The sequence below is a fragment of the Mirounga leonina genome, unplaced genomic scaffold (assembly GCF_011800145.1).
Source record: "Mirounga leonina isolate KUSES-001 unplaced genomic scaffold, KU_Mleo_1.0 Mir_173, whole genome shotgun sequence".
Lineage (NCBI taxonomy): Eukaryota > Metazoa > Chordata > Mammalia > Carnivora > Phocidae > Mirounga > Mirounga leonina.
In genome coordinates this window covers 33,509,567-33,532,066 of record NW_023270447.1, presented here as the reverse complement: position 1 = coordinate 33,532,066, position 22,500 = coordinate 33,509,567, and the positions used below count along the sequence as shown (strand labels likewise).

The 22,500-nt window shown below is 35.7% G+C and overlaps 1 protein-coding gene across 4 annotated transcripts in view; it reads left to right on the top strand.

Annotated features, from left to right (window-relative positions):
- The first annotated feature begins 4,499 nt into the window (after positions 1-4,499).
- LOC118019268 (serine/threonine-protein kinase TNNI3K) overlaps positions 4,500-22,500 on the top strand; it is a 306,409-nt gene continuing 288,408 nt past the window's right edge. For all 4 annotated transcript variants that reach the window (XM_035018269.1, XM_035018271.1, XM_035018270.1 and 1 more), the window contains exons 1-2: positions 4,500-4,683; positions 5,278-5,386. In XM_035018269.1, coding sequence (XP_034874160.1) covers positions 4,644-4,683; positions 5,278-5,386 — 149 coding nt within the window. In that variant the 5' untranslated portion in view covers positions 4,500-4,643. The remainder of the gene's footprint in view (positions 4,684-5,277; positions 5,387-22,500) is intronic.

Here is a 22,500-nt window from a genome sequence, read left to right as displayed (position 1 = left end):
GTTTTAGGGTGCCTGGGTGCTTCAGTTGGTGAAGCGACTGCTTTCAGCTCAGGTCATGATCCCCGGGTCCTGGGATCAAGTCCCACATCGGGCTCCTCCTGCTCTGTGGGGAGCCTGCTTCTCCCTTTCCCTCTGCCTGTCACTCCCCCTGCTTGTGCTCTCTCTCTCTCTCTCTCTCTGTCAAATAAAGAAAATCTTTAAAAAAAAAAAGAATTTTGTTTTAACAGTAGGAATTTAATGTTTATTAAACATAAGGAGAAAGTCTAAATGTATACCAATTAGTAATTCTGGGTTATTGTTTAAAGCAATGATTCTCTTAATTGCTTGTCAACCAGATGTAATACATCAACAATCTAAACTTCCCTAAACTTTGGAACATATTAATAAGAACTCATTTACAGTGAAAGAACAATTTAGGTTTTAAGTGTAAGTGAACTCAGACTCCTAAATTTGATAAGAATTGTTCCAAGTGCATCAGTTTGATTTCATAGGATACATGTTCTTTATAATTTATTTGTTGGAATCATAAAGGTAGAAGTGTCAAGGTCAATTTTTGTATTTTTCATCTTGAAAGCATCCTTTTAAATATTTATGAAGAGACTAGTATGAAATATAAATAGCAGATGCACAAGTGTAGATTGGGATAAATAAATAATATGAACCCAAAATAAAGGAATTCAGAAAGAATGTAAATAGGCTTATTGAAAGAGTATTAGAACATATCTATGTATGTGTTGAAGTGGTCTGATAAATCAGTTGAAAAGATGGAGACATTAACATTAGATTTAGGCAATTCAATAGAACATGAAGGTTGGTCAAAAAAGGAATAGTTGAAGAACTAAGGTGTTTACGATTTAAATCTACTGTGACATTTTGAATGAAAAACAAGTGAAAGAAAAAAATACTTACTATGAGTTATATATTCTTTAGAGAAGGCTTTTCCTTATAAGTTATAAATATGCCTTGAAAAACTCAAATGGTCTTGGGAGAAATTACTATTTTGGGTCTTATTTATTTTATATTTTCCCTTAATTTTTAAAAATCAGTAGACTTTTCTGCTAAAAGTTTTACATTTATGGGAAAATTGAGCAAAAAGTACAGAGAGTTTGCGTATACTCTTTATTACCAGCCCCCTCAGTCTCCCGTTATTGGCATCTTAAATTATTGTGGTACTTTTGCTACCATTGATGAACCAATATTGATATATTATTATTAACTAAAGTTAACATTTGTGTTGTATAGTCCTATGGGTTTTTCCAAATGCATAATGCCATGTATTCATTACAGTATCATAGAGAATAATTTCACTACCCTAAAAAATCCTTGTTCTCCACCTATTCATTCCTCTCCCTTCCCTGCTCCTCCAACAACCACTGATCTTTTTAGTGTCTCTGTAGTTTTGCTTTTTCCAAAATGTTATATAGTTGCAATCATATAGTATGTAGCCTTATCTAACTGATTGTTTTCACTTAGCAAAATTCATTTAAAATTCTTCTATGAATTTTCATGGCTTGGTAACTCATTTTTAATTTATTGCTGAATAAATTTCCATTGCATGTATGTGTGTGTGTGTGTGTGTGTATAATTTATTTATTCATTACCTATGAAAAGACATCTTGGTTACTTGCATTTTTGTGATTCACATGCACAGCCAAATCATCTGTTGCCCTAGTGATTACCATAGGATAAAACTCTGAGAATCTGAACAACTTCTTTTCCTCTTTACCACAATGTTTTCTTCTCTCTTCTCTTACATTGAATTCAAAGACACAAAAACCTTCAGGTAAGTAGGCACTTCACTTTAAGCAGTCTTAAAATGGTGCTCCTCAAAGTATGCCTCAGGTAGCATCTACCTGAGTGATTAGAATCACTAAGTGTTCATGTTGAAATCCAGATTTGTTGGCCCTAGTACTGAACTACTGAAAAAGAATTTCTAGGGATGTAACCCTATTTCTATTTTTTTTACATAGCTCCTCAGGTGGCATCTACACTCACTAAAGTTTGAGAAGGTTACCACTTTTGTAATTAGGTTGTGTTTTTGATAATCGATGAGATAACCTGCTTTTTGAACTTTTGGAAGTCCAGAACTGGGAAGAGTAGGATTCAATCTTGAGCATTTAACCAACTTAACGTAGAAAGAAGTAATTTTTACAGAAATATACTCAGTAGTGAGGAAAATATTTCCTGCTTCCATGTGGATTCCCTCCAACATCCCTTAGGAAAGAAAAGTAAGCGATGTTATCCTGGGTCATTTGCTTATTCCAGCCTTTTCTTCACCTTCCAGAAGGCATGCAGGAGGATTACTCCACTGCCCTCAACCCATGACCTAAACTCAAATTCATGAAAGTGACTTGTAGAAATTTCCCTTGAAAGTAGGAAATTGTTATAGTTTGATAACATTTAATATTTTAGGTATTGGTATTACCATTTCCTGAATTTTTATGCTGTTATCCTACTTTTTTGGGGGGTGAAGAGGGACAAAATTTATTGCTTCAGAGTATAGCAAAATTCAGTTAAGTTGCTGATTGGATTTTCAAACTGACAGCACAAATTGTAGCTTTTGAAAATCAAAGCTTCCATTTGTAAGAGCCAGCCTTTCTGAAAGAATAAAAATATTTTTGAAAATCAAAAGGAAAAATCCTAAAAATTACTGCATCAAATTTATATCCTAAACAGGAAATTGGAAAAATAATGCAAAATGATATAAGAACTAGTTTTTCTTTCAAGTGGTATAGGCAGTAAACACACACACATACACACACACACATACATACACATACTGGCGTAAGATTTGAGATAGTGGAGACAGAAAAAGAAAGATCAGGAAAAATAGATTTAGGTGTCCTTAAGAAGGTCTGAAGTCCTTCCCATCTCTGACCCTCTGGATTCAAAGTATGGAAACCATGGATTGTTTTAGGGAAATTTGAGAGAAGGGAGAGCTTGTGCCTTATTTCCCAAGGCTACACCTTGGGAGACTGCAAGCCTCTTAAAGAAGACTACCCGGTATGGTGTTCAGGACTATAATGAATACTTGGTCTTCAATACCAAGCATTGAGGAAGTCACCTGCCTGCGCCAATGAGCCTAAAGGCTGCATGTCTGGGGACAGCAAAGACTTTCTGATTTGAGGGGATGTGTGTCTAATAATTGCTAAGAGAAAGCGGGTGCAACTGGAGATGTCTGGCCTTCAAACAAGGAAAATGCAGAATGCATAGAACAAGTAACCAGAGGCCCCCACAGAATAGCAGACAGCAAAAGTCATGGCAGCATATACTGATGAGGAGAGATAAAGGAGAGTTTTATCTATGGGAGGACAGAAATGTCCATGAAGTCAAATTATCTACTTCTCTAGCTATATCTGATAGGTATGGAAGCCCTCCCTATGGAACTTAGATTACCTTTGCTGAGAAAAAGGTGTGGGGAATCCTAAATTTGCCTTAGCATTTACTTCAAAAAGACAAAACTGTTTGAATATTCAACTATAATAAATGTGAAATTCATACCTGTTACATTAAAACTATGTCCTCTGGAGTTGAATTTCAAGATCGAAATCTTTATCTTCTACGTATAATTATATTATACAAAAGAAATACATAGTTAAAAATCAGATAACTTTTCTTCCTATGTTTTCCATTTTTTCTACATCATACCCTGAGTTCATTTCTATCAGGAGAAATATGCATAGGCCAAGAGAAATGTCCCCCATAAAGTAAATGGAAGGCGAATGAAAGAAGAAGAATGGGAGACTTTAACAATAATAATATCTAGCTTGAACTTCAGAAATATATAGACCTAGAATTGATTCCAGACTCCTCCACCTACTAGCAAACCTGGATTTTCTCATCCATTATATAGGAATAATATATACCCTGCAGAATCCTGCAACGTATGAGGTATAAATGACAAAATGTATATAAAGCACTCAGACGAGTATCATCACACAGGAAGCATTCAGTCTTATTCACAATCTTGTTCTTGTCATTCTTATTTTATGAATTGCCATTTGTAGAACTCCATGTCTTAGATTTTATCTATGATGGTGTTCAACATAATCAACACATGGTAAAATTTAATCATGGTCTATGTTGAGAATTTCTTCTTATAATTTTGTACTTCTAATATAGGCAAAACTTACATTTATTTCTATTAGTAGCATGTCATAGGATGTGGATTCCCATTATTTATATAGAGAGATGAATTCTATCACCAGTCACTCTTTTCCAACTGACATTACTTTAACTCAGGGGAAAATGATTAGAAAGAAGCTCTAGATAGTTTTAATAGCTGTTTGTGAACCTCAGATGTAACTGAACCACTTTCTAGATTTACCTATTAAAGAAATGGCCCATGAACCTATGCATGGGTAGATAATCAGTTGATGAAGGTAAATAATCCTATTGAAACATTTACTATTTATTTTTGATACAGCTGTTTTTAAACAGACTGATTAGTTCCCTTTATGATTTCACTCTTGAAAGCACAAAGTGTTTTGTTCTTTGTCATTGTTGCATGACATTCCATGTGGCAGTCAGCTTATTTTTAGCCAGACTATCAAAATATTTTTCAACTGGACTGTCATTGCACTTGAACTTGGAATCTTGTAACCTGAGGAACTGCACTGAGGAAAAGAAGAAACTTCTAACAAATGGGAAATTATAAATCTAGACCAACCCAAACTTGCACAGGTAATTATTCTTATATCCTCAAATGTAACATGGTTCAATAGTAGTTATAGATAATTAACATATCATTGGAGTATCTGTTAATTTTTACACGGAGGATATGACAATGTATTATATGAAACTGTTGAGAAGATTACCTGAACTCAAATTATTTTTCTCTGAAAGATTTTTAGAGAAAACAGAAAATTTCTTACAAAACTGTATTCATTGTTAGGTAAAATGTTCCTAGGAATACTGCTGAATATAGAGATTTTAGAATTATATCTTAAAAATCTAGTATTTGAAACCTAAAAACTTTTGTCTAGGAACTAGAGATTGGTATAATTAAAATGCAATAAAATCAAATGAAATAAGTCAAATACATTCTTTTATGTAAATATATTATCCAATATCAAATCGGTTCTTAATTACTACAATTCAATATGATTGCATTTTAGATATAAACATCTGTATTTTAAGCTTACAATCAGTAATTTAAATTAAGTATTGTAGAATTTAGAATAAAAACCTGAGTTTTAATTACTTGTATGTTATGATCTGTGTCTACAGTTTGCAAAGCACAGCTATGAATCAGTCCCATTTGTTTTTCTTTACTAGATGAATGGAAGAAGAAAGTCAGTGAATCTTACGTTATTATAATAGAAAGATTAGAAGATGACCTGCGGATCAAAGAAAAAGAACTTGCAGAACTAAGGCACATATTTAGGTAAAGTTCTCAGAGTTATTAGTTCTTGGTATAAGTATCTTTATTAATTATCTTGTTTTTAGATATACCTATATTTAAAAACACAACCCATAGAATCTTGGATGTTACCAGACATGTTAAGCCTTAAAATATAAGGTTACCCCTTCTTGACCATTCATATAGCCCCTAAAATGCAAATATCTTATCTCCTTAAAAAATGACTTGCATGCTCCCATTGTTTAAGTTTAAAAAGAGAGGCAAATAAGGGCTGACTTTTGAATACAAGTGGTTACTGATCTGAATAATCTTCCCTGGAATTAGGTCTTTCTTGTAAGCCATGCCAGCAACAAAAAGCAAGATTTCTCTTCCCAAATGGTGGTAGAATATTGGCCATGTTGTTCTTTTTGAACTACTAGGATAAGTCCAATTTTAACAAACCTTCTGGTCTCTCGACATTGAAAGGCTGTCCCTTAATGGAACTGAGTATCATTCTGCCCCTGAACAAGCATATAACACTGGGTAATACTGCCTTTAAGCTTTCAGTGGGTTTTGTATCATGATAACAAGAGAAAAATAATCTGGCATAGTCACAACCTTGGGAGACACAAAATGTTCAGAAAAGACCCTTAAACACACAAGCAACCTTCTGGAGAAATTGAATCTGGCATTGAGAAACTATATGCATTTTGGAGGGTCAGTTTAAGTTAACTGTCTAACTGAGGAAAAGTTCCATGTAGGCCAATTAGCCATGTTGACTTTTACCTGCATTATTCATCTAATGTACTCGCGACAAAGAATTTCCTCTATTTTACTTGGAAAACAGGTGTGAAGCCGTAACCAAATGACATGTTTTTCACAAAAACTTTCAGCTATAATAAATATACAAGGTTCACATAACTGGGAATTAAAGTTATCCATGTATAATATAGTTTATATGAAATTATCAGTGGGTTAATAAGGCTTTTTCAAGTGATTAATTTATAATTTAGGAAATAGTTGATTCTCTGTGTTAATTTGGCCCAAAATGATAAATCAGCATTGACACTAGTGATGAGATACCCTGGGCTGACTTTTGCAAGTACTTGAACATGATCAGTTATGGGAAAACATTTCAAATTCCTGTAGAGATTTGACTGGCACTGATATAATAGATTTATACATATGTATTTATTTTGTTGGAAAAAAGATACAAATATAGAACTTAAAAATAAATCCTCTAGCTCTTACTGACTCAGATAAATATACTGAATGAAATGTGGTTAAACTAGAGAGATTTTCCTCAACTTCATAAAGTCAAAACCTCATTTATTAATTTATTTTTTTAATTTAAGAAGTACTGTGCAAGGGCGCCTGGGTGGCTCAGTCGTTAAGCATCTACCTTCGGCTCAGGTCATGGTCCCAGGGTCCTGGGATCGAGTCCCACATCGGGCTCCCTGCTCAGCGGGAAGCCTGCTTCTCCCTCTCCCACTCCCCCTGCTTGTGTTCCTGCTCTCGCTGTCTCTCTCTGTCAAATAAATAAATCAAATCTTTAAAAAAAAAAAGTACTGTGCAAGTAAGTCAAGGCTAATTTAAATAGACATATCCTTTTAAGGATTAAGCTTAACAATGGGCTTGAGATGTAGGTCTTCTCTCATACTCAACAACAGACCATTATTTTTACGGCTCCTGCTATAGCTGACTTTTCCTACATTTCCACTATATGAATAAATGTGACCTCCTTTTTACTAATTAGTATTGGGGTAAGAGGCAGGAAAAAGTGTCAAGGACAATATAGTTCAGAATTTATTGTGCCAACTATATTCAAGTTGTTATTCGAGCCACATCAAATACAAGACATTAGGTAATTCTCACCATGACTCTGTGTGATAAATATGAATTCTGATGGATGATAAATTGAGGACCAGAGACATAGTATCTTATCAAGATCATATGATCAGTAAGTGCCAGAACTCTAATTTGTAGCAAGGTAAGCCAACTCTACAGAGAGAGGTCTTCCTATTACACCCTGCTTCCTGCTCCAGGAGTTCATAATCTGGTTTAGGGGAAAGACATATATAAATAACTCACAGAAGTCTATGACAAGTGCTAAATGGAAAGAAAAATAAAATGGTTTCAAATACAAAAAAAGAAGATTTGGGGATCTTTATTTATTCATCAATTTTAAAAAGCATTCCAGATAAAAGGCATAGTTAAGTAAAGATATATATAGGCAAGAATGGATGAGTACCATGGAAAGTCTAGAGGAGTCAAGAAAAACTAATGTCTTGACCATTTTATCTAAGTTGAATAAGAAAGTTATGTCAGTCAGTGTAACAGTTTTACAGTGATACAAAAATAGTTTTAAACCCAGTTTCTTTTATTTATAAACTATGTATCCTTGAATATATTATTTAATCTCATTGAGCCTCATTTCCATCTGTAAAATGAAGTTAATAATAACGATCTCACGGGATATTTGCAAAATGATGTCAATTAAATATTGAGTTGAGGGCCTAACACAAAGTAGGCATGGAATAACTGGAGGTTTCTATTATGGTTGGATAAATAAGGGCAGTTAGAAAGACTGAAGACTTTATTATCTAGTGGAAGTAACAAATAATTTATTAAAAGTTAGAAAGTAAGAAAGTTAGGGTTAAATGTTTTAATATGAAAATATTAAATGTTTTAATATGTTTTCAAAAGTAAAAATGTAAAATGTTAGAACAATTCAAGATGATGCCAAAATCTGAAATATAACTTTTAAAGATTGTGATCAAAAGGGATTTGGCTACAGTACTAGAAGACTCATCAAAATAGATGTCAATTTTCCTAAGAATAATGGTAGGGCATTTTGTGGAAAAGAAGACTGATGGCCTAGTGCTGAAGCCTTTAAGGAAATGACAGAAATGTCCCATTAGCTAAAGGCGATAGTAATGAAGCTGAGGAGAAGATTACCCCCAGCCTAGAATCATGTTTCTCCAAGGGCTAAGAACCTCCTACAGTAACCAACAGTGCTTGCTAAAATTTTAGATTCCATGATTCCAGTCCATATCAAATGAATCAGAATCTCTGAGGATGACTTCCAGAAACCTGAATTTTTAACAAGCTCTTCAGGTAATATTTTTGTATGCTAAAAATGATGCTTCTGCTAAGGTTTAAAAACTACTTCTAGAAAGATATTCAAGTTGCACTGAAAACTCTGCCTGAGGTGATATTGGTGAAGGGATGAGGAATATGAGAACAGAAAGCAGGCAACTAGTATGGTCTACAGAGATTCAAGGGAGCAAACAAACAAACAAATATAAACAGAGTACTCTGATTCTATCAAGCAGATGGCATCATTGGGAAAGAAAGTCAGTCATGCCTAGGGCAAAGTTCTGAGGATTTTCTTTTCTCTAGAATAAAATGATGGATGACAGGAAAGAAAAGAATGGAGTGCTGAGAATATAACTTGTCTTACTCATTGATTCACACACCAAAATTTTAAGGTGTTTGGGAAGATGAAACATAATATTGTATGAGATCACATTTGAGTATCTAGGACATTTTGGGTGTTAAGTAAATGTTAGAGTCTTTTTCTTTCTCATCTTTATACATGCCTTATATAATGTAAGGGGTACTTCTGTGATGAACTACTGTGTTATGCCTCATTACATCAGGCTTTCTCTAAACATGTAGATAAGAGGGAAATGGTAAAGATGTCCAAAAAGAGGCATTTAACACCAGAGTCACAGGTGGAGGATCACTGGTATAAACACATATTTGGGAGGTTTTTGGAGTTTTTGTTGTTTTTATTTGCTAATAAGTTTCTTTATGGTATTCAAGGTAGATAATAAATCCATTAATTAAAAGAGATTTTCCACACCATTGTGCACCAAGGCTTCTGTAGCTCACATACATAATCTCCTGGTATAACTTTCACCCACAATATAGCATACAGGAAGACAGTACTAAATTTTAAAAAGATAAAAAGAGCTAAACCGTTATGTTTCTTATGCCAATTTATAGCAGCTTTGGGATAAAATCTTGGTAGGGTAATGAAGGTGAAAGGAATTGGAATGTTTTCTCATGTTCCACAATAAAGTTGCATTCACTCATAACTTTGGACATTTGTTGAGATAATAGATCGAAGATAGGAAGAGATGAAGAAAAAGAGAAGGCAGAAGAAGGAAAGACAGAAGTGGTACATTGGAATACCATTGTCTGTATTTCCTCCTCTGTGCTTTCTCTAATCTTTTTGCTTATCAATATAATAGCACTTACTACATGGTGTTGTCTTTATCCATTTGCAATTCTGTCTAACCACTAGTATATGTGTTCACTAAAGGCAGCTTCTTTGTCTTATTTAGCTTTATTTATATTTGTGTTTATTTGTAATACCTATTTGTATAGCACTTGAAAGGAAAAAAACTAACAACTTAGTGCCTACCATATTTTAGTCATGCTACTAGGTATTTTAACTTGCATTAGCTCCTACAATCCTAACTGTATATATGTAAAGTGCTTTAGCACAATGATTGGCACATGGTAAATGCTCAGAAATTTTAGTTAAAAACTAATCATCATTGTTTATGTTAACAACCTCTGAGGTAGGCATTTGTTGCAATTACCATTTTATACCTAAAGAAAATGAGGCAATCAAATTCAATTGGCTTGAACTAGGATAAACAATTTGTATGATTGTACTGGGATTGTATCCACTTGTATTTAATTTCAAAATGTGTAATCTTCATGATCTTTGTTCTCAATCTGGGAGGGAGGAACAAATTATCTTCCAAATATCTTCAAATTATCTTCGAAATATTTTTATTTTCCCTATACCACTCCACAATTTTGCTATATCCTGTGTATTAGAACTACCCCTGGGGGTGGGAGTGGAAGACTATATTTTAGCCCCCCGCCCCTACCCCTGGGGAAACATGTACCTCACCCATGATCTTTGAAAGCCACTTACATTATGGCCCTCCACATGTAACTTTTAAAAGCTTTTTGATTAAATTATTTTGTTTCAATATGTTTTTAAGTCATTAGAAATTTTAGAACTGTATTCTGCTAATTTAATCGTCAGGGCTACTCTTTATCTGCTTAATCTGCAATATGAAATTTGACATCACTGAGGAGGTTCCAGAGAAATAATATTGTTCCAATGCCATGCCATTTCAGCAATAATCAAAATAACCCTGTTTTTTTTTTCTCATTTTAAATCTTATTTTGTCATTGAGTTGATAATAATATTCCACTTTGAAATTGATTAGGTTTAATAAATAAACTAAAATAGAAGAATGCTCTGTTTCATGGGCAAGCAGTTGTAATATTTGTATGCTAAAAATGTACAGAGGGGGAGGGAAGAGAGAAAAAGTATATATGCCCTTCCTGCTCATTTTCTCCCTGAAAAGTTCCTCTGGGCCCAGCTGCAGTCCAACATACCTATCTTCCAAATGAAATATCTTCCAAAATTCTACTTTTTCAAAGCCATAACCAATTATGAAATTTAGCTATTGTAAAATGAATAGCTCCAGAAACATGGCAGGCTGACCTTATCTAAAATAGTGAAATTCTGCATCAAGCTGAGAAGTAGAATATTGAGGGGGGACATGTCATCTTATAAAATTAAAATAGTGTGAAAGTATTATTTCGCATGTTTGGTTAGTGCATTGTGCTAATTAGTAATGAAACAAAAACAAACCATCACAGCAACAGAAAGACAATTCACATTGCCCCAAGACTGCCTACCTTTTTATTTCTTTTCTTGCTTGTCTAGGTAAAACCAGTTATGAATAATAATTGTACAATAATAGCTTGTGGAAACCTTATGAAGCAGCTTGATCTCAATCTCTCTTTGTCTTTCAGTCTCTCTCTCCCTCTAGCTTGCTACCTCACTAGCTCTCACTATCTTTCCTCCTTTTCTCCTTACTCTATTCTTCCCTCCCATCCCATACTGCCTCCATCTTCCCTTTCTACTTCTGATCTCCCTTCTCAAATGCAAAGCAAAATAATAAAATTGTTAAAATAATTAATATAATAATCAATATCAATGCTTTATTAAAAATAATTATTATAGCAGCTAATGTTTATAAAACTCTTGCAAGATCTAAGCCTCACAATAAATTATTATTGTCTCAATTTTATCATCCTTAGCTATTCTTCCCCTACCTGCCAACATATTTCAGCAATTATTTATTGTATGATGAATGAATAAATATACTTCATGTTGTTAAGTTTGCTGATTGGATCTATATGATATTGGACAAATACATTTCTGGGTATTTCCTGGGGATATACCTTGGGAATAGATCTTATTGATGATTTTTTTGTTTCTGTTGTTTGGTGGGACAGGAATCAGAAACAGCCACAAAGAACACGTAAGAAGTTACAAGGAGGAGGAGTTAAGATGGTGGAGAAGTAGGGGGACTAGGGGCTTTCCTCCTCTCTTGAATACAGCTGTATTGAGGTCAGATCACTTGGAACACCCAGGAAATCGATCTGAGGATTTTTAGAAGGATTTCTACGGTTGGAGGAAGACAACATGGCAGGGGCAGGGTGTGTGGAAGTGAACTGGGAAAGAGGAAAACTGCCATGCTGCAGACGGAGGGAACTCTTTCCACAGGAGAGAAAGGGGCAGAGGTCGAGAAGGGTTGAGAGAGTGGGGCGTTGGGTTTGCACAAGAAGAAAACCTCTCAGACCACAGCCTGGGGAGTTGGGGGACCTGGGTGGTGCAGGTTTTTAGCAAACAGTGAATATAGCTCAGATTCTGAGCTTTTGGAAGTGTGTGACTTTTGCGGAGAGTTGCTGTAGCTTGTGCTCCTGGAGAGAACTGCTTTGGCCCAGGAGCATGCACAAAGTGGAGTAGGGATCTCAGAGGTCGCACTGGGAAAGATTGTTCCCGTTCCTAGAGTACATTTGGAAGAGGGTATATATCCTCTCCAAGGACAAAAGACACTGCAGGCACCAGCAGATGGCCTTTCATCGGCAGCAAACAAAAGTGTGCACAGAGGCTGGATAACCTGGTTGCTGCTTTTCATGTTGGCAAAGCATAGAATCTGCAGACTGCACAGGTGGGGAACTTTTTTTTGTGACAAAGAGCACTAGTCAGAGAGCAGCAAGCCTCTAATCCAGAAGAGGAAGCAGACCAGAGTGGTGCCACTACTTTAAGATTTGGACTTCTGTATCCCAGCGGTGCCAGCAGGACAGCTGGGCGCCACGCATGCTGATGGCCCTCACGTTTCCGTGAGGGCTTCCTGAACAGCAGGGAGTGTGAGAGCCCCCAACCAAAAGGAGAGAGTGCGATGTTGCCATTTTACCCCCACTACCAACACAGCCAGGCAGCAGAGAACAACACAGCAGCCCCTAGGGAAGGTGGGAGTGGCTTTCGTCAAACCCCACCCACCCCGTGCTTGGCAAGTGCTTTTTTTTTTTTTTTTTTTTACTGAGGACAGGACTAACTGAACCAGCGCAGTAGGCCTCTTCTGAAGAAGAGCAACTCAGGCAGCACACCACATGCACCAAGTGTACTGAGTTGCCTCACGGCGTCCCCTTCAGTTCTGCTGGAAATAAGACCAGGCTATATATATCTTTTTTTCTTTTACTCTTTTTTTTTTCCTTTGGAATCAGACTTACAGTTTTTTTTGTTTGTGAGTTTGTTTTTTCATTTCCTTTCTTTCTCGTTTCTTTTTTGGATCAGGCTTCTTTCTTTTCTTTTCTTTTTAGGGGTACCTGGGTGGCTCAGTGGGTTAAGCGTCTGACTTCAGCTGAGGTCATGATCCCAGGGTCCTGGGATTGAGCCCCACATCGGGCTCCTTTCTCAGTGGGGGCCTGCTTCTCCCTCTCCTTCTGCTGCTCCCCCTGCTTATTCTCTCTCTCTCTGTCAAATAAATAAATTAATTAAAAAAAAAAAAAAAGCCAGAACACAATAGCAGAATACACACAGCATACACCAGAAACACTTCCCAAAGTTCCAGGCCCTGGAGAAAGTATGACCTCTTTCTAATTTTTTTTTTTAATTTTTTAAGATTTTATTTATTTATTCATGAGAGACAGAGAGAGAGAGAGAAGCAGAGGGAGAAGCAGGCTCCCCGTGGAGCAGGGAGCCCAATGCGGGACTCGATCCCAGGACTCTGGGATCATGACCTGAGCCGAAGGCAGATGCTTAACCATTTGAGCCACCCAAGTGCCCAAATATGACCTCTTTTTAATATATCATTATTCTGGGGGCACCTGAGTGGCTCAGCAGCTAAGCGTCTGCCCTGGGCTCAGGTCAGGACCTGGGATCAAGCCCCACATCCGGCTCCCTGATCAGCGGGAAGCCTGCTTCTCCCTCTCCCACTCCTCCTGCTTGTGTTCCTCTCTTGCTATGTCTCTGTCAAATAAATAAATAAAATCTTTAAAAAAAAATTATCATTACTCTGAGGTGCAAGAAACAAAGAAGCTTTCATAACACGCAAAAGATAGAAACTTAGCCAAAATGACAAGACAGAGGAATTCTCCCCAAAAGAAAGGTTAGGAAGATACCACAGCCAGGGACTTGCTCAAAGCAGATATAAGCAATATATCTAAACAAGAATTTAGATCAACAGTTATAAAACTACTAGCTGGTCTTTAAAAAAAAATCATTGAAGACAACAGATAACCCTTGCTGCAGAGGTAAAAGACCTAAAAACTGGTCAGGCTGAAATAAAAAATGCTATAGCTGAGATGAAAAACCGACTGGATATAATCACTGCAAGGAATGAAGAAGCAGAGGAGAGGACAGGTGTTATAGAAGAGGAAATTATGGAAAATAATGAAGCTGAAAAGAAGAGGGAAAGAAAGCCATTAGATCACCAGTGTAGACTTAGGGAACTCAGTGATTCCATAAAGCAAAATAATATCCATATCATAGGAGTCCCAGAAGAAGAAGAGTGGGAAAAGGGGGCAGAAAGTTTATTTGAACCAATTATAGCTAAGAACTTCCCTAATCTGGGGAAGGAAACAGGCATTCAAGTCCAAGAGGCAAGAGAACTCCCCTCAAAATCAACAAAAACAGACATATTATAGTGAAATCAACAAAACTACAACATATTATAGTGAAACTAGCAAAAAAAAAAAGAGAATCCTGAAAGCAGCTTGGGAGAAAAGATCCTTAACCTACAAGGGTAGACACATAAGGCTAGCAGCAACACTGTCCATAGAGACCTGGCAGGCCAGAAATGATTGGCATCATATATTCAACGTCTAAAGTGGGAAAAATATATAACCAAAAATTTATTCAGCAAGGCTGTCATTCAGAATAGAAGGGGAGATTAAAAGTTTCCAAGACAAACAAAAACTAAAGGAGTTTGTGAACACTAAACCAGCCCTGTAAGAAATATTAAAGGGGAACCTTTGAGTGGAAAGAGAGAATAAAAGTAACAAAGACTAGGAAGGAACAGAGACAATCTATAGGAACAGCAACTTTATAGGTAATACAATGGCACTAAATTCATATCTTTCCATAATTACTCTGAATGTAAATGGACTAAATGCTCCAACAAAAGACAGGTTATCAGAATGAATGAAAAAACAAGACCCATCATTATGCTGCTTATAAAAGATTCATTTTAGACTCGAGGACACCTCCAGATTGAAAGTGAGGGGGTGAAGAACCATCTCTCATGCTAATGGACATCAAAAGAAAGCCAGAGTAGCCAGCTTATATCAGACAAACTAGACTTTAAACCAAAAACTGTAATAAGAGATGAAGAAGGACACTATATCATAATAAAAGGGTCTATCCAACAAGAAGATTTAACAACTGTAAATACTTATGCCCTTAACTTGGGAGCAACTAAATATATATAAATCAATTAATAACAAACCTAAAGAAATTCATTAATAACAATACAATAGTAGTAGGGAAATTTAATACCCAACTAATAGCAATGGACAGATCTTCTAAGCAGAAGATCAACAAAGAAACAAGGGCTTTGAATGGCACACTAGACCAGATGGACTTAATAGATATATTCGGAACATTTAAGCAGCAGAATACAAATTCTTTTTGAGTGAACATGGAACATTCTCCAGTAGAGATCATGTACTGGGTCACAAATCAGGACGCAACCAGGTATAAAAAGATGGAGATCATATCATGCATATTTTCAGACCACAATGCTATGAAACAAAGTCAACCACAAGAAAAAATTTGGAAAGGCCACAAATGAAAGGAGGTTAAAGAATATCCTACTGAAGAATGAATGAGGGACGCCTGAGTGTCTCAGTCAACTAGTTAAGCGTCTGCCTTCAGCTCGGTTCATATCTCAGGGTCCTGGAATGGAGCCCTGAAATGGGGCTCCCTGCTCAGTGGGGATCCTGCTTCTCCCTCTCCATCTGCCGCTCCCCCTGCTTGTGTTCTCTCGCTCTCCCTCTAGCGCTCTTTCTCTCAAATAAATAAATAAAATCTTAAAAAAAGAGAGAAAAGAATGAATGGGCCAACAAGGAAATTAAAGAAGAAATTTAAAAAAATACATGGAAGCAAATGAAAATGAAAACACAACAGTTAAAAATCTTGGGGATGCAGAGAAGGTGGTGTTAAGAGGGAAGTATATAGCAATATAGGCATTCCTCAAGAAGCAAGAAAAGTGTCAAATACATAACCTAACCTTACATCTAAATGAGCTGGAAAAAGAACAGCAAATGAAGCCTATATCCAAAGAGGGGAAACAATGAAGATTAGAGCAGAAATCAATGATATAGAAATCAAATAAACAGTAGGACAGATCAATGAAACTAGGAGCCAGTTCATTAAAGAATTAAGAAGATTGCTAAATCCCTATCCAGACTTATCAAAGAGAAAAGAGAATGGAACCAAATAAATAAAATCATGAATGAAAGAGGAGAGATCACAACAAACACTGAAGAAATACAAACAATTATAAGAGAATATTATGAGCATTTATAGGCAAACAAATTAGGCACTCTGGAAGAAATGGATAAATTCCTAGAAACATATAAGCTACCAAAACGGAAACAGGAAGAAATAGAAAATCTGAACAGACCCATAACCAGCAAAGAAATTGAGTCAATAATCAAAGATCTCCCAACAAACAAAAGTCCAGGGCCAGATGGCTTCCCAGGGGAATTCTACCAGACATTTAAAGAATTAATACCTATTCTTCTGAAATTTCCAAAAAATAGAAATGGAAGGAAAACTTCCAAACTCATTTTATGAGGCCAGAATTACCTTGATTCCAAAACTAGGTAAAGACCTAACAAGGAGAATTACAGACCAACATCCCTGATGAACACAGATGCAAAAATTCTCAACAAGATACTAGCTAATCAGATCCAACAGTACATTAAAAGGATTATTCACCATGAACAAGAAGGATTTATTCAAAGGCTGCAAGGGTGGTTCAACATCCGCAAATCAATCAGTGTGATACACCACGTTAAAAAAAGAAAGGATAAGAACCATATGATCCTCTCAATAAATGCAGAAAAAGCATTTGACAAAATACAGCATCCTTTCTTGATAAAAACCCTCAACAAAGTAGGGATAGAGGGAACATACCTCAACATCCTAAAGACCATACATGAAAGACCCATAGCTAATATTATCTCAATGGGGGAAAATTGAGAGCTTTTCCCCTAAAGCCACAAAAACAACAGGGATATCCACTCTCACCACTGTTGTTCAACATAGTACTGGAAATCCTCACCTCAGCAATCAGACAACAAAAAAGAAATAAAAGGCATCGAAATCAGTAAAGTAGAAGTCAAACTTTGACTCTTCACAGACAACATGATACTCTCTGTGGAAAATGCAAAAGACTCCAACAAAAAATTGCTAGAACGTATACAGGAATTCAGCAAAGTCGCAGGATATAAAATCAACACACAGAAGTCCTTTGCATTTCTATACACCAACAATGAAGCAGCAGAAAGAGAAATCAATGAATTGATCCCATTTACTATTGCACCAAAAACCATAAGATACCTAGGGACAAACTAACCAAAGATGTAAAAGATCTGTATGCTGAAAACTATAGAACTGTTATGAAAGAAATTGAGGAAGAAACAAAGAAATGGAAAAACACTCCATGCTCATGGATTGGAAGAACAAATATTCTTAAAATGTCTATACTACCCAAAGTAATCTACATATTCAATGCAATTCCTATCAAAATAACACCAGCATTTTTCACAGAGATAGAACAAAAAATTCTAAAATTTGTACAGAACCAGAAAAGACCCCAAATAACCAAAGTTAGAACAAAGAATTCTAAAATTTGTACAGAACCAGAAAAGACTCCAAATAACCAAAGTAATGTTGAAAAAGAAAACCAAAGCTGGAGGCATCACAATTCTGGTCTTCAAGCTGTATTTTATAGCTGTAATCACCAAGACAGTATGGTACTGGCACAAAAACAGGCACATTGGTCAATGGAACAGAATAGAGAACCCAGAAATTGACTCTCAACTCTGGTCAACTAATCTTCGACAAAACAGGAAAGAATATCCAGTGGGAAAAAGACAGTGTCTTCAACAAATGGTGTTGGAAAAACTGGACAGCCACATGCAGAAGAATGAAACTGGACCACTTTCTTACACCACACAAAAAAATAAATTCAAAATGGATGAAAGACTTAAATTTAAGGCAGGAATCTATCAAAATCCTAGAGGAGAACATAGGCAGCAACTTCTTTGATCTTGGCCACAGGAACTTCTTTCTAGACACGTCTCAGGAGGCAAGTGAAACAAACAAACAAACAAAAAAGAACTATTGGGAATTCATCAGGAGAAAAAGCTTTTGCACAGCAAAGGAAACAATGAACAAAACTAAAAGGCAGCCAATGGAAGGGGAGAAGATATTTGTAAATGACATATTAAATAAAGGGTTACTATCCAAAATCTATAATGAACTTGTCAAACTCAATACCCAAAAATAAAAAATCCTGTCAAGAAATGGGCAGAAGATATGAACAGACATTTCTCCAAAGAATACATACAAATGGCTAACAGACACATAAAAAAAAAATGTTCAACAACACTTATCATCAGGAAATACAAATCAAAACCCCTATGGGATACCACCTCACACCAGTCAGAATGGCTAAAATTAACAACTTGGGAAACAACAGTTGGCAAGGATGCAGAGAAAGGGAAACCCTCCTACACTGTTGGTGAGAATGCAACTGGTGCAGCCACTCTGGAAAACAATATGGAGGTTCCTCAAGAAGTTAAAAAGAGAGCTACCCTATAACCAGCAATTGCACTACTAGTATTTATCCAAAGGATACAAAAACAGTGATTCGAAGGGGCACATGCACCCCAATGTTTATAGCACCACTTTCCACAATAGCCAAAATATGGAAAGAGCCCAGGTGTCCATTGATTGATGAATGGATATGTTACTCAGACATAAAAAAGAATGAAATCTAGCCATTTGCAATGCTGTGGATGGAACTAGAATGTATTATGCTAAGCGAAATGTCAGACAAATACCAAATGATTTCACTCGTATGTGGAATTTAAGAAACAAAAGAGATGAACATAGGTGAAGGGAAGGAAAATAAAATAAGATAAAAACAGAGAGGGAGACAAACAATAAGAGACTCAACTATAGAGAACAAACTGACGATAGCTGGAGCAGAGGTGGGTGGGGGAATGGGGTAATTGGGTGGTGGGCATTAAGAAGGACACTTGATGTAATGAGACCTGGGTGTTATATACAACTGATGAATCACAAAATTCTACTCCTGAAATTAATAATACACTGTATGTTAACTAACTTGAAGTTAAATAAAACAAACAAACAAAAAAAGAATTTACAATCACCATTTGAAACTAAATTAGCAATTTAGGAAACTAGATGATCTAAAGCAAAACCTTTTCTTCTTTCTACCTTCTTGGTCTTTCCCTAAATTTCAGCAAATGAATGAATTTAAAAAATGCATCTACCTATCAGAATATTTTGGACATTGGTATGTTATTTTTGGCCAACTGTTCAAATGTTACATTTTTATTAGTTTCCATTTGTGGTCATGTCAGATATTTTCTTGAAAGGATGAGGTCATGAGAAAGAAATTTAATTGGATCACAAAACTGCGTACTTTTCTGTATAAAAGATAAAGGCTAAGAAAAGAGTTCATTATGCTACAAGAAAGAAAGTAACCTTTGGGTACAGGACTACCATTTTTAATGATTAAAGACAGAATTTACTGTTAGAAATATATTCATAATAGTGACTTCATTTTAATTAGGAACTTCATCCATACCTCAGCAAGCACTATGAACTCATTAGGATATGTTAAGTTACAGTATGGCATGGCAGGTGATGAAAAATGTAAGGGGAAATTAAAAAATAAATTGAGCTTAGGGTATTAGAATACATAAGTGATGTTCAATTGACAGGGAATTTGACATACACAGTTCCTTTAGAAGAGGCAAAAGAACAAAATATGAAATATCTCTCCTAGGAATGATTGCATTAAAACCTTGAATATTTTAATTACGTGTTTCAAAACAGAAAGATTTGACTAGAAGTTAATGGGGAGTAAGCATTAGGATTCAAATATAGCCCCAAAATAACTCTCATTTAAAAAATTACATTCCAGTTATTAAAGTTAAGATAAAAATTGTACTATTAAAATTGCACTTGACTGCCAAATATTGTGGGATCCTATTCTCAGTTGATTCATTTTGTTGCCATTAATAGAAGTTGCACGAGTTCAAGGAGGATATAATTCAAGAGAAGAACAAAAACAGCAGACAATAGCGTTGTTTTGAGCAAGGAGCTCTTTAGGACTGTATATCGAGTCACACATGAATGGTCAAGTCTACTTTAAGATTCAGTGAGTTAAGAATTGATTGTTGAACAAAAAGTCACTAATATAATTCATGCTTTCAATTTTACTTATCTAAACAATAGTTATTCATTTAGGGTTATTCTTATTTTAAATAAAGCCATAAACTTTATCATCTTATATTTTCTGTTTATTCAGTGTTTACTTTCTTTGCAAAGCTGATCAGGGCATTCGAGATCAGGACTAATGCTGAGGTCAATTGCAGAATTCTATCTAGCATGCATTTTTCCAGGACTAATGCACTTAAAGGATCCGGGACACAGTGAGTAGTTTTATATCAAGTAAACTGTTGAGAACATGGTAAGATGATTATTAAGAACAGAGGTGGAGCACAAAGTTGATGTTTAGTAGGTGTTGCGCCAGACTGATTGAATGCATCATCAAAGTTAGATCATGGAATAAGAAAGCAATTGAGTCTATCTTCTCATAAAACCTTTCAGTGCAACTGTTCCCCCCCCTTTGGATTTCTAAGATCCCCTCTTTTTTCCTCCTTTGTTAAGTTAATATCTACAGGGTTGAAAATAGCCTTCCCATGATGCCCCTGGACTTACATTACAAAATTGTGATTCTAGTAGTTGCTCTGAGTCACTGACAGGTGCTAGGTGTCACAACATCCAAGTTGGTAGTCTTTTTAAAAGCATGTGAAGACAAGGTCAGACATTTTCTAGGAGCCTGAATGAGAGCCACCATGAGCATAAAATACATCTATAAAATTCTCAAAATCAGGAAATTTTACAGGTTATCAAATGTGAGAGATTGAAGAAGGTCAAACTTGGTTTGAAAATTGTGCTAAAATTCTCCCAAGATTTAGACTATGCAGGGGAAGTTGTACACTCAGTGACCTTGTTAACAATAGTAATAATAATAAAATAACGATTTATTGATAACATATGTGCTAGGTACTACAGTAAGCCCTAACCTCATGTATCCTTCACAACAATACAATCTCTATGCATTATTTTAATCATTTCATAACTGAAGAAATTATAGCTTGAAGAGGTTTAATAACTTGTCCAAATTGGAGGGGAGGAAAAAAACTACTTAAAAGGCAGAAGCAGAATAGGATTTCAATCCTTGCATAAATACAAGGCCCAAGCTTTTAAGGATTACCTACACTGCTGAAATGATTTTCCACTTTTAAAACATCAAAACATGGCAAATATTGCTGTATAATATTAGAAATACATTGAAAAACTAATTTTCTCAAGGGTTTATTGCTACAGAGGAGCTCCCAAGCCTTTTCTTCTTTCTGCGTTCGCCATTAAGTTCATTATAGTTAGCTCAAAAGATACTTCCTTCCCTGTTCTTCTTTTAGGCTGAAGGTTATATATTTCTTTACATTTAACAGAAGATTTCCCTTTCCTTCCCCACCCAATACTTTGTTTTCTGTCTTTTGATCTTATTGTGTGTTTTTATTGCTGGATAATGGAAGGACCAGGAAAGAAAAGCCAATTCAGCTCAGAGTTTCTAAATCATTGTCAATCAACATCTTCAATGGTTAGTCAGTTTCCTTTCCCTTTTTATTTATGGACACTGATTTCCTACAAACTTTAAGAGGAAAAACCCCATCCACTTAGGTTTAAAAGCAGAGTTCAGCTCTTCAGAAAACCTGTACTATTTGAAATCATAACCACAGAGAAGACCTCTGTGAATGCACTTGTAAGTCTGGGCTGCTGAGTGCACTTTGTTTAGTACTACCTATTAAGTTTAATTTCTGCAAGACATCTATAATACAATTGGCTTTAAGAGTTTAGAAGCCTGGCTCAGGCAAAGGCCACACATTTCCAAGAACCATGTTATTTTGTGAAGTTCCTGCACGTACCATAAAATAGGAATACCATTTACAATTAGGTTCATTTTAAATAGATATTTAAAACAGTAGTATTTTCATCAGAAATATTTTTTTGGCATCATTCATTGAACTGGGGGAAAGCACAGATAAGAGTGAGTTAAACTCTTAGCTATTTTTCCCAAAATCCTTGTCTCCTTGCTCTATTATTAACATTTGTAAAGATGACTCTGAGTTTATTGTACTTCTACATATAGCATTCCAAAGCAAGTTGAGGTATATTTCTCAATATGAATAAGCATGTCTGTGGACTTTGCAGCTGGGAAGTTGAACGTGCAAAGCAAGAAGGTTATGAGGATGGGGATGTTCTAGAATATTCTATGAAAACAAACCACTGGGCTTGCCATTGCTAATTAAAGTTTTCACTGAGATCCTTCAATGTCTCTAGATTTAGAGATTTTTCTCTTTTTAGCAGCACCCTGGAAATAGCACCTTTTCTTTTCTATTTTAAATATTCCAGTAGCTTTTGAAGTGCTTAACTGGGT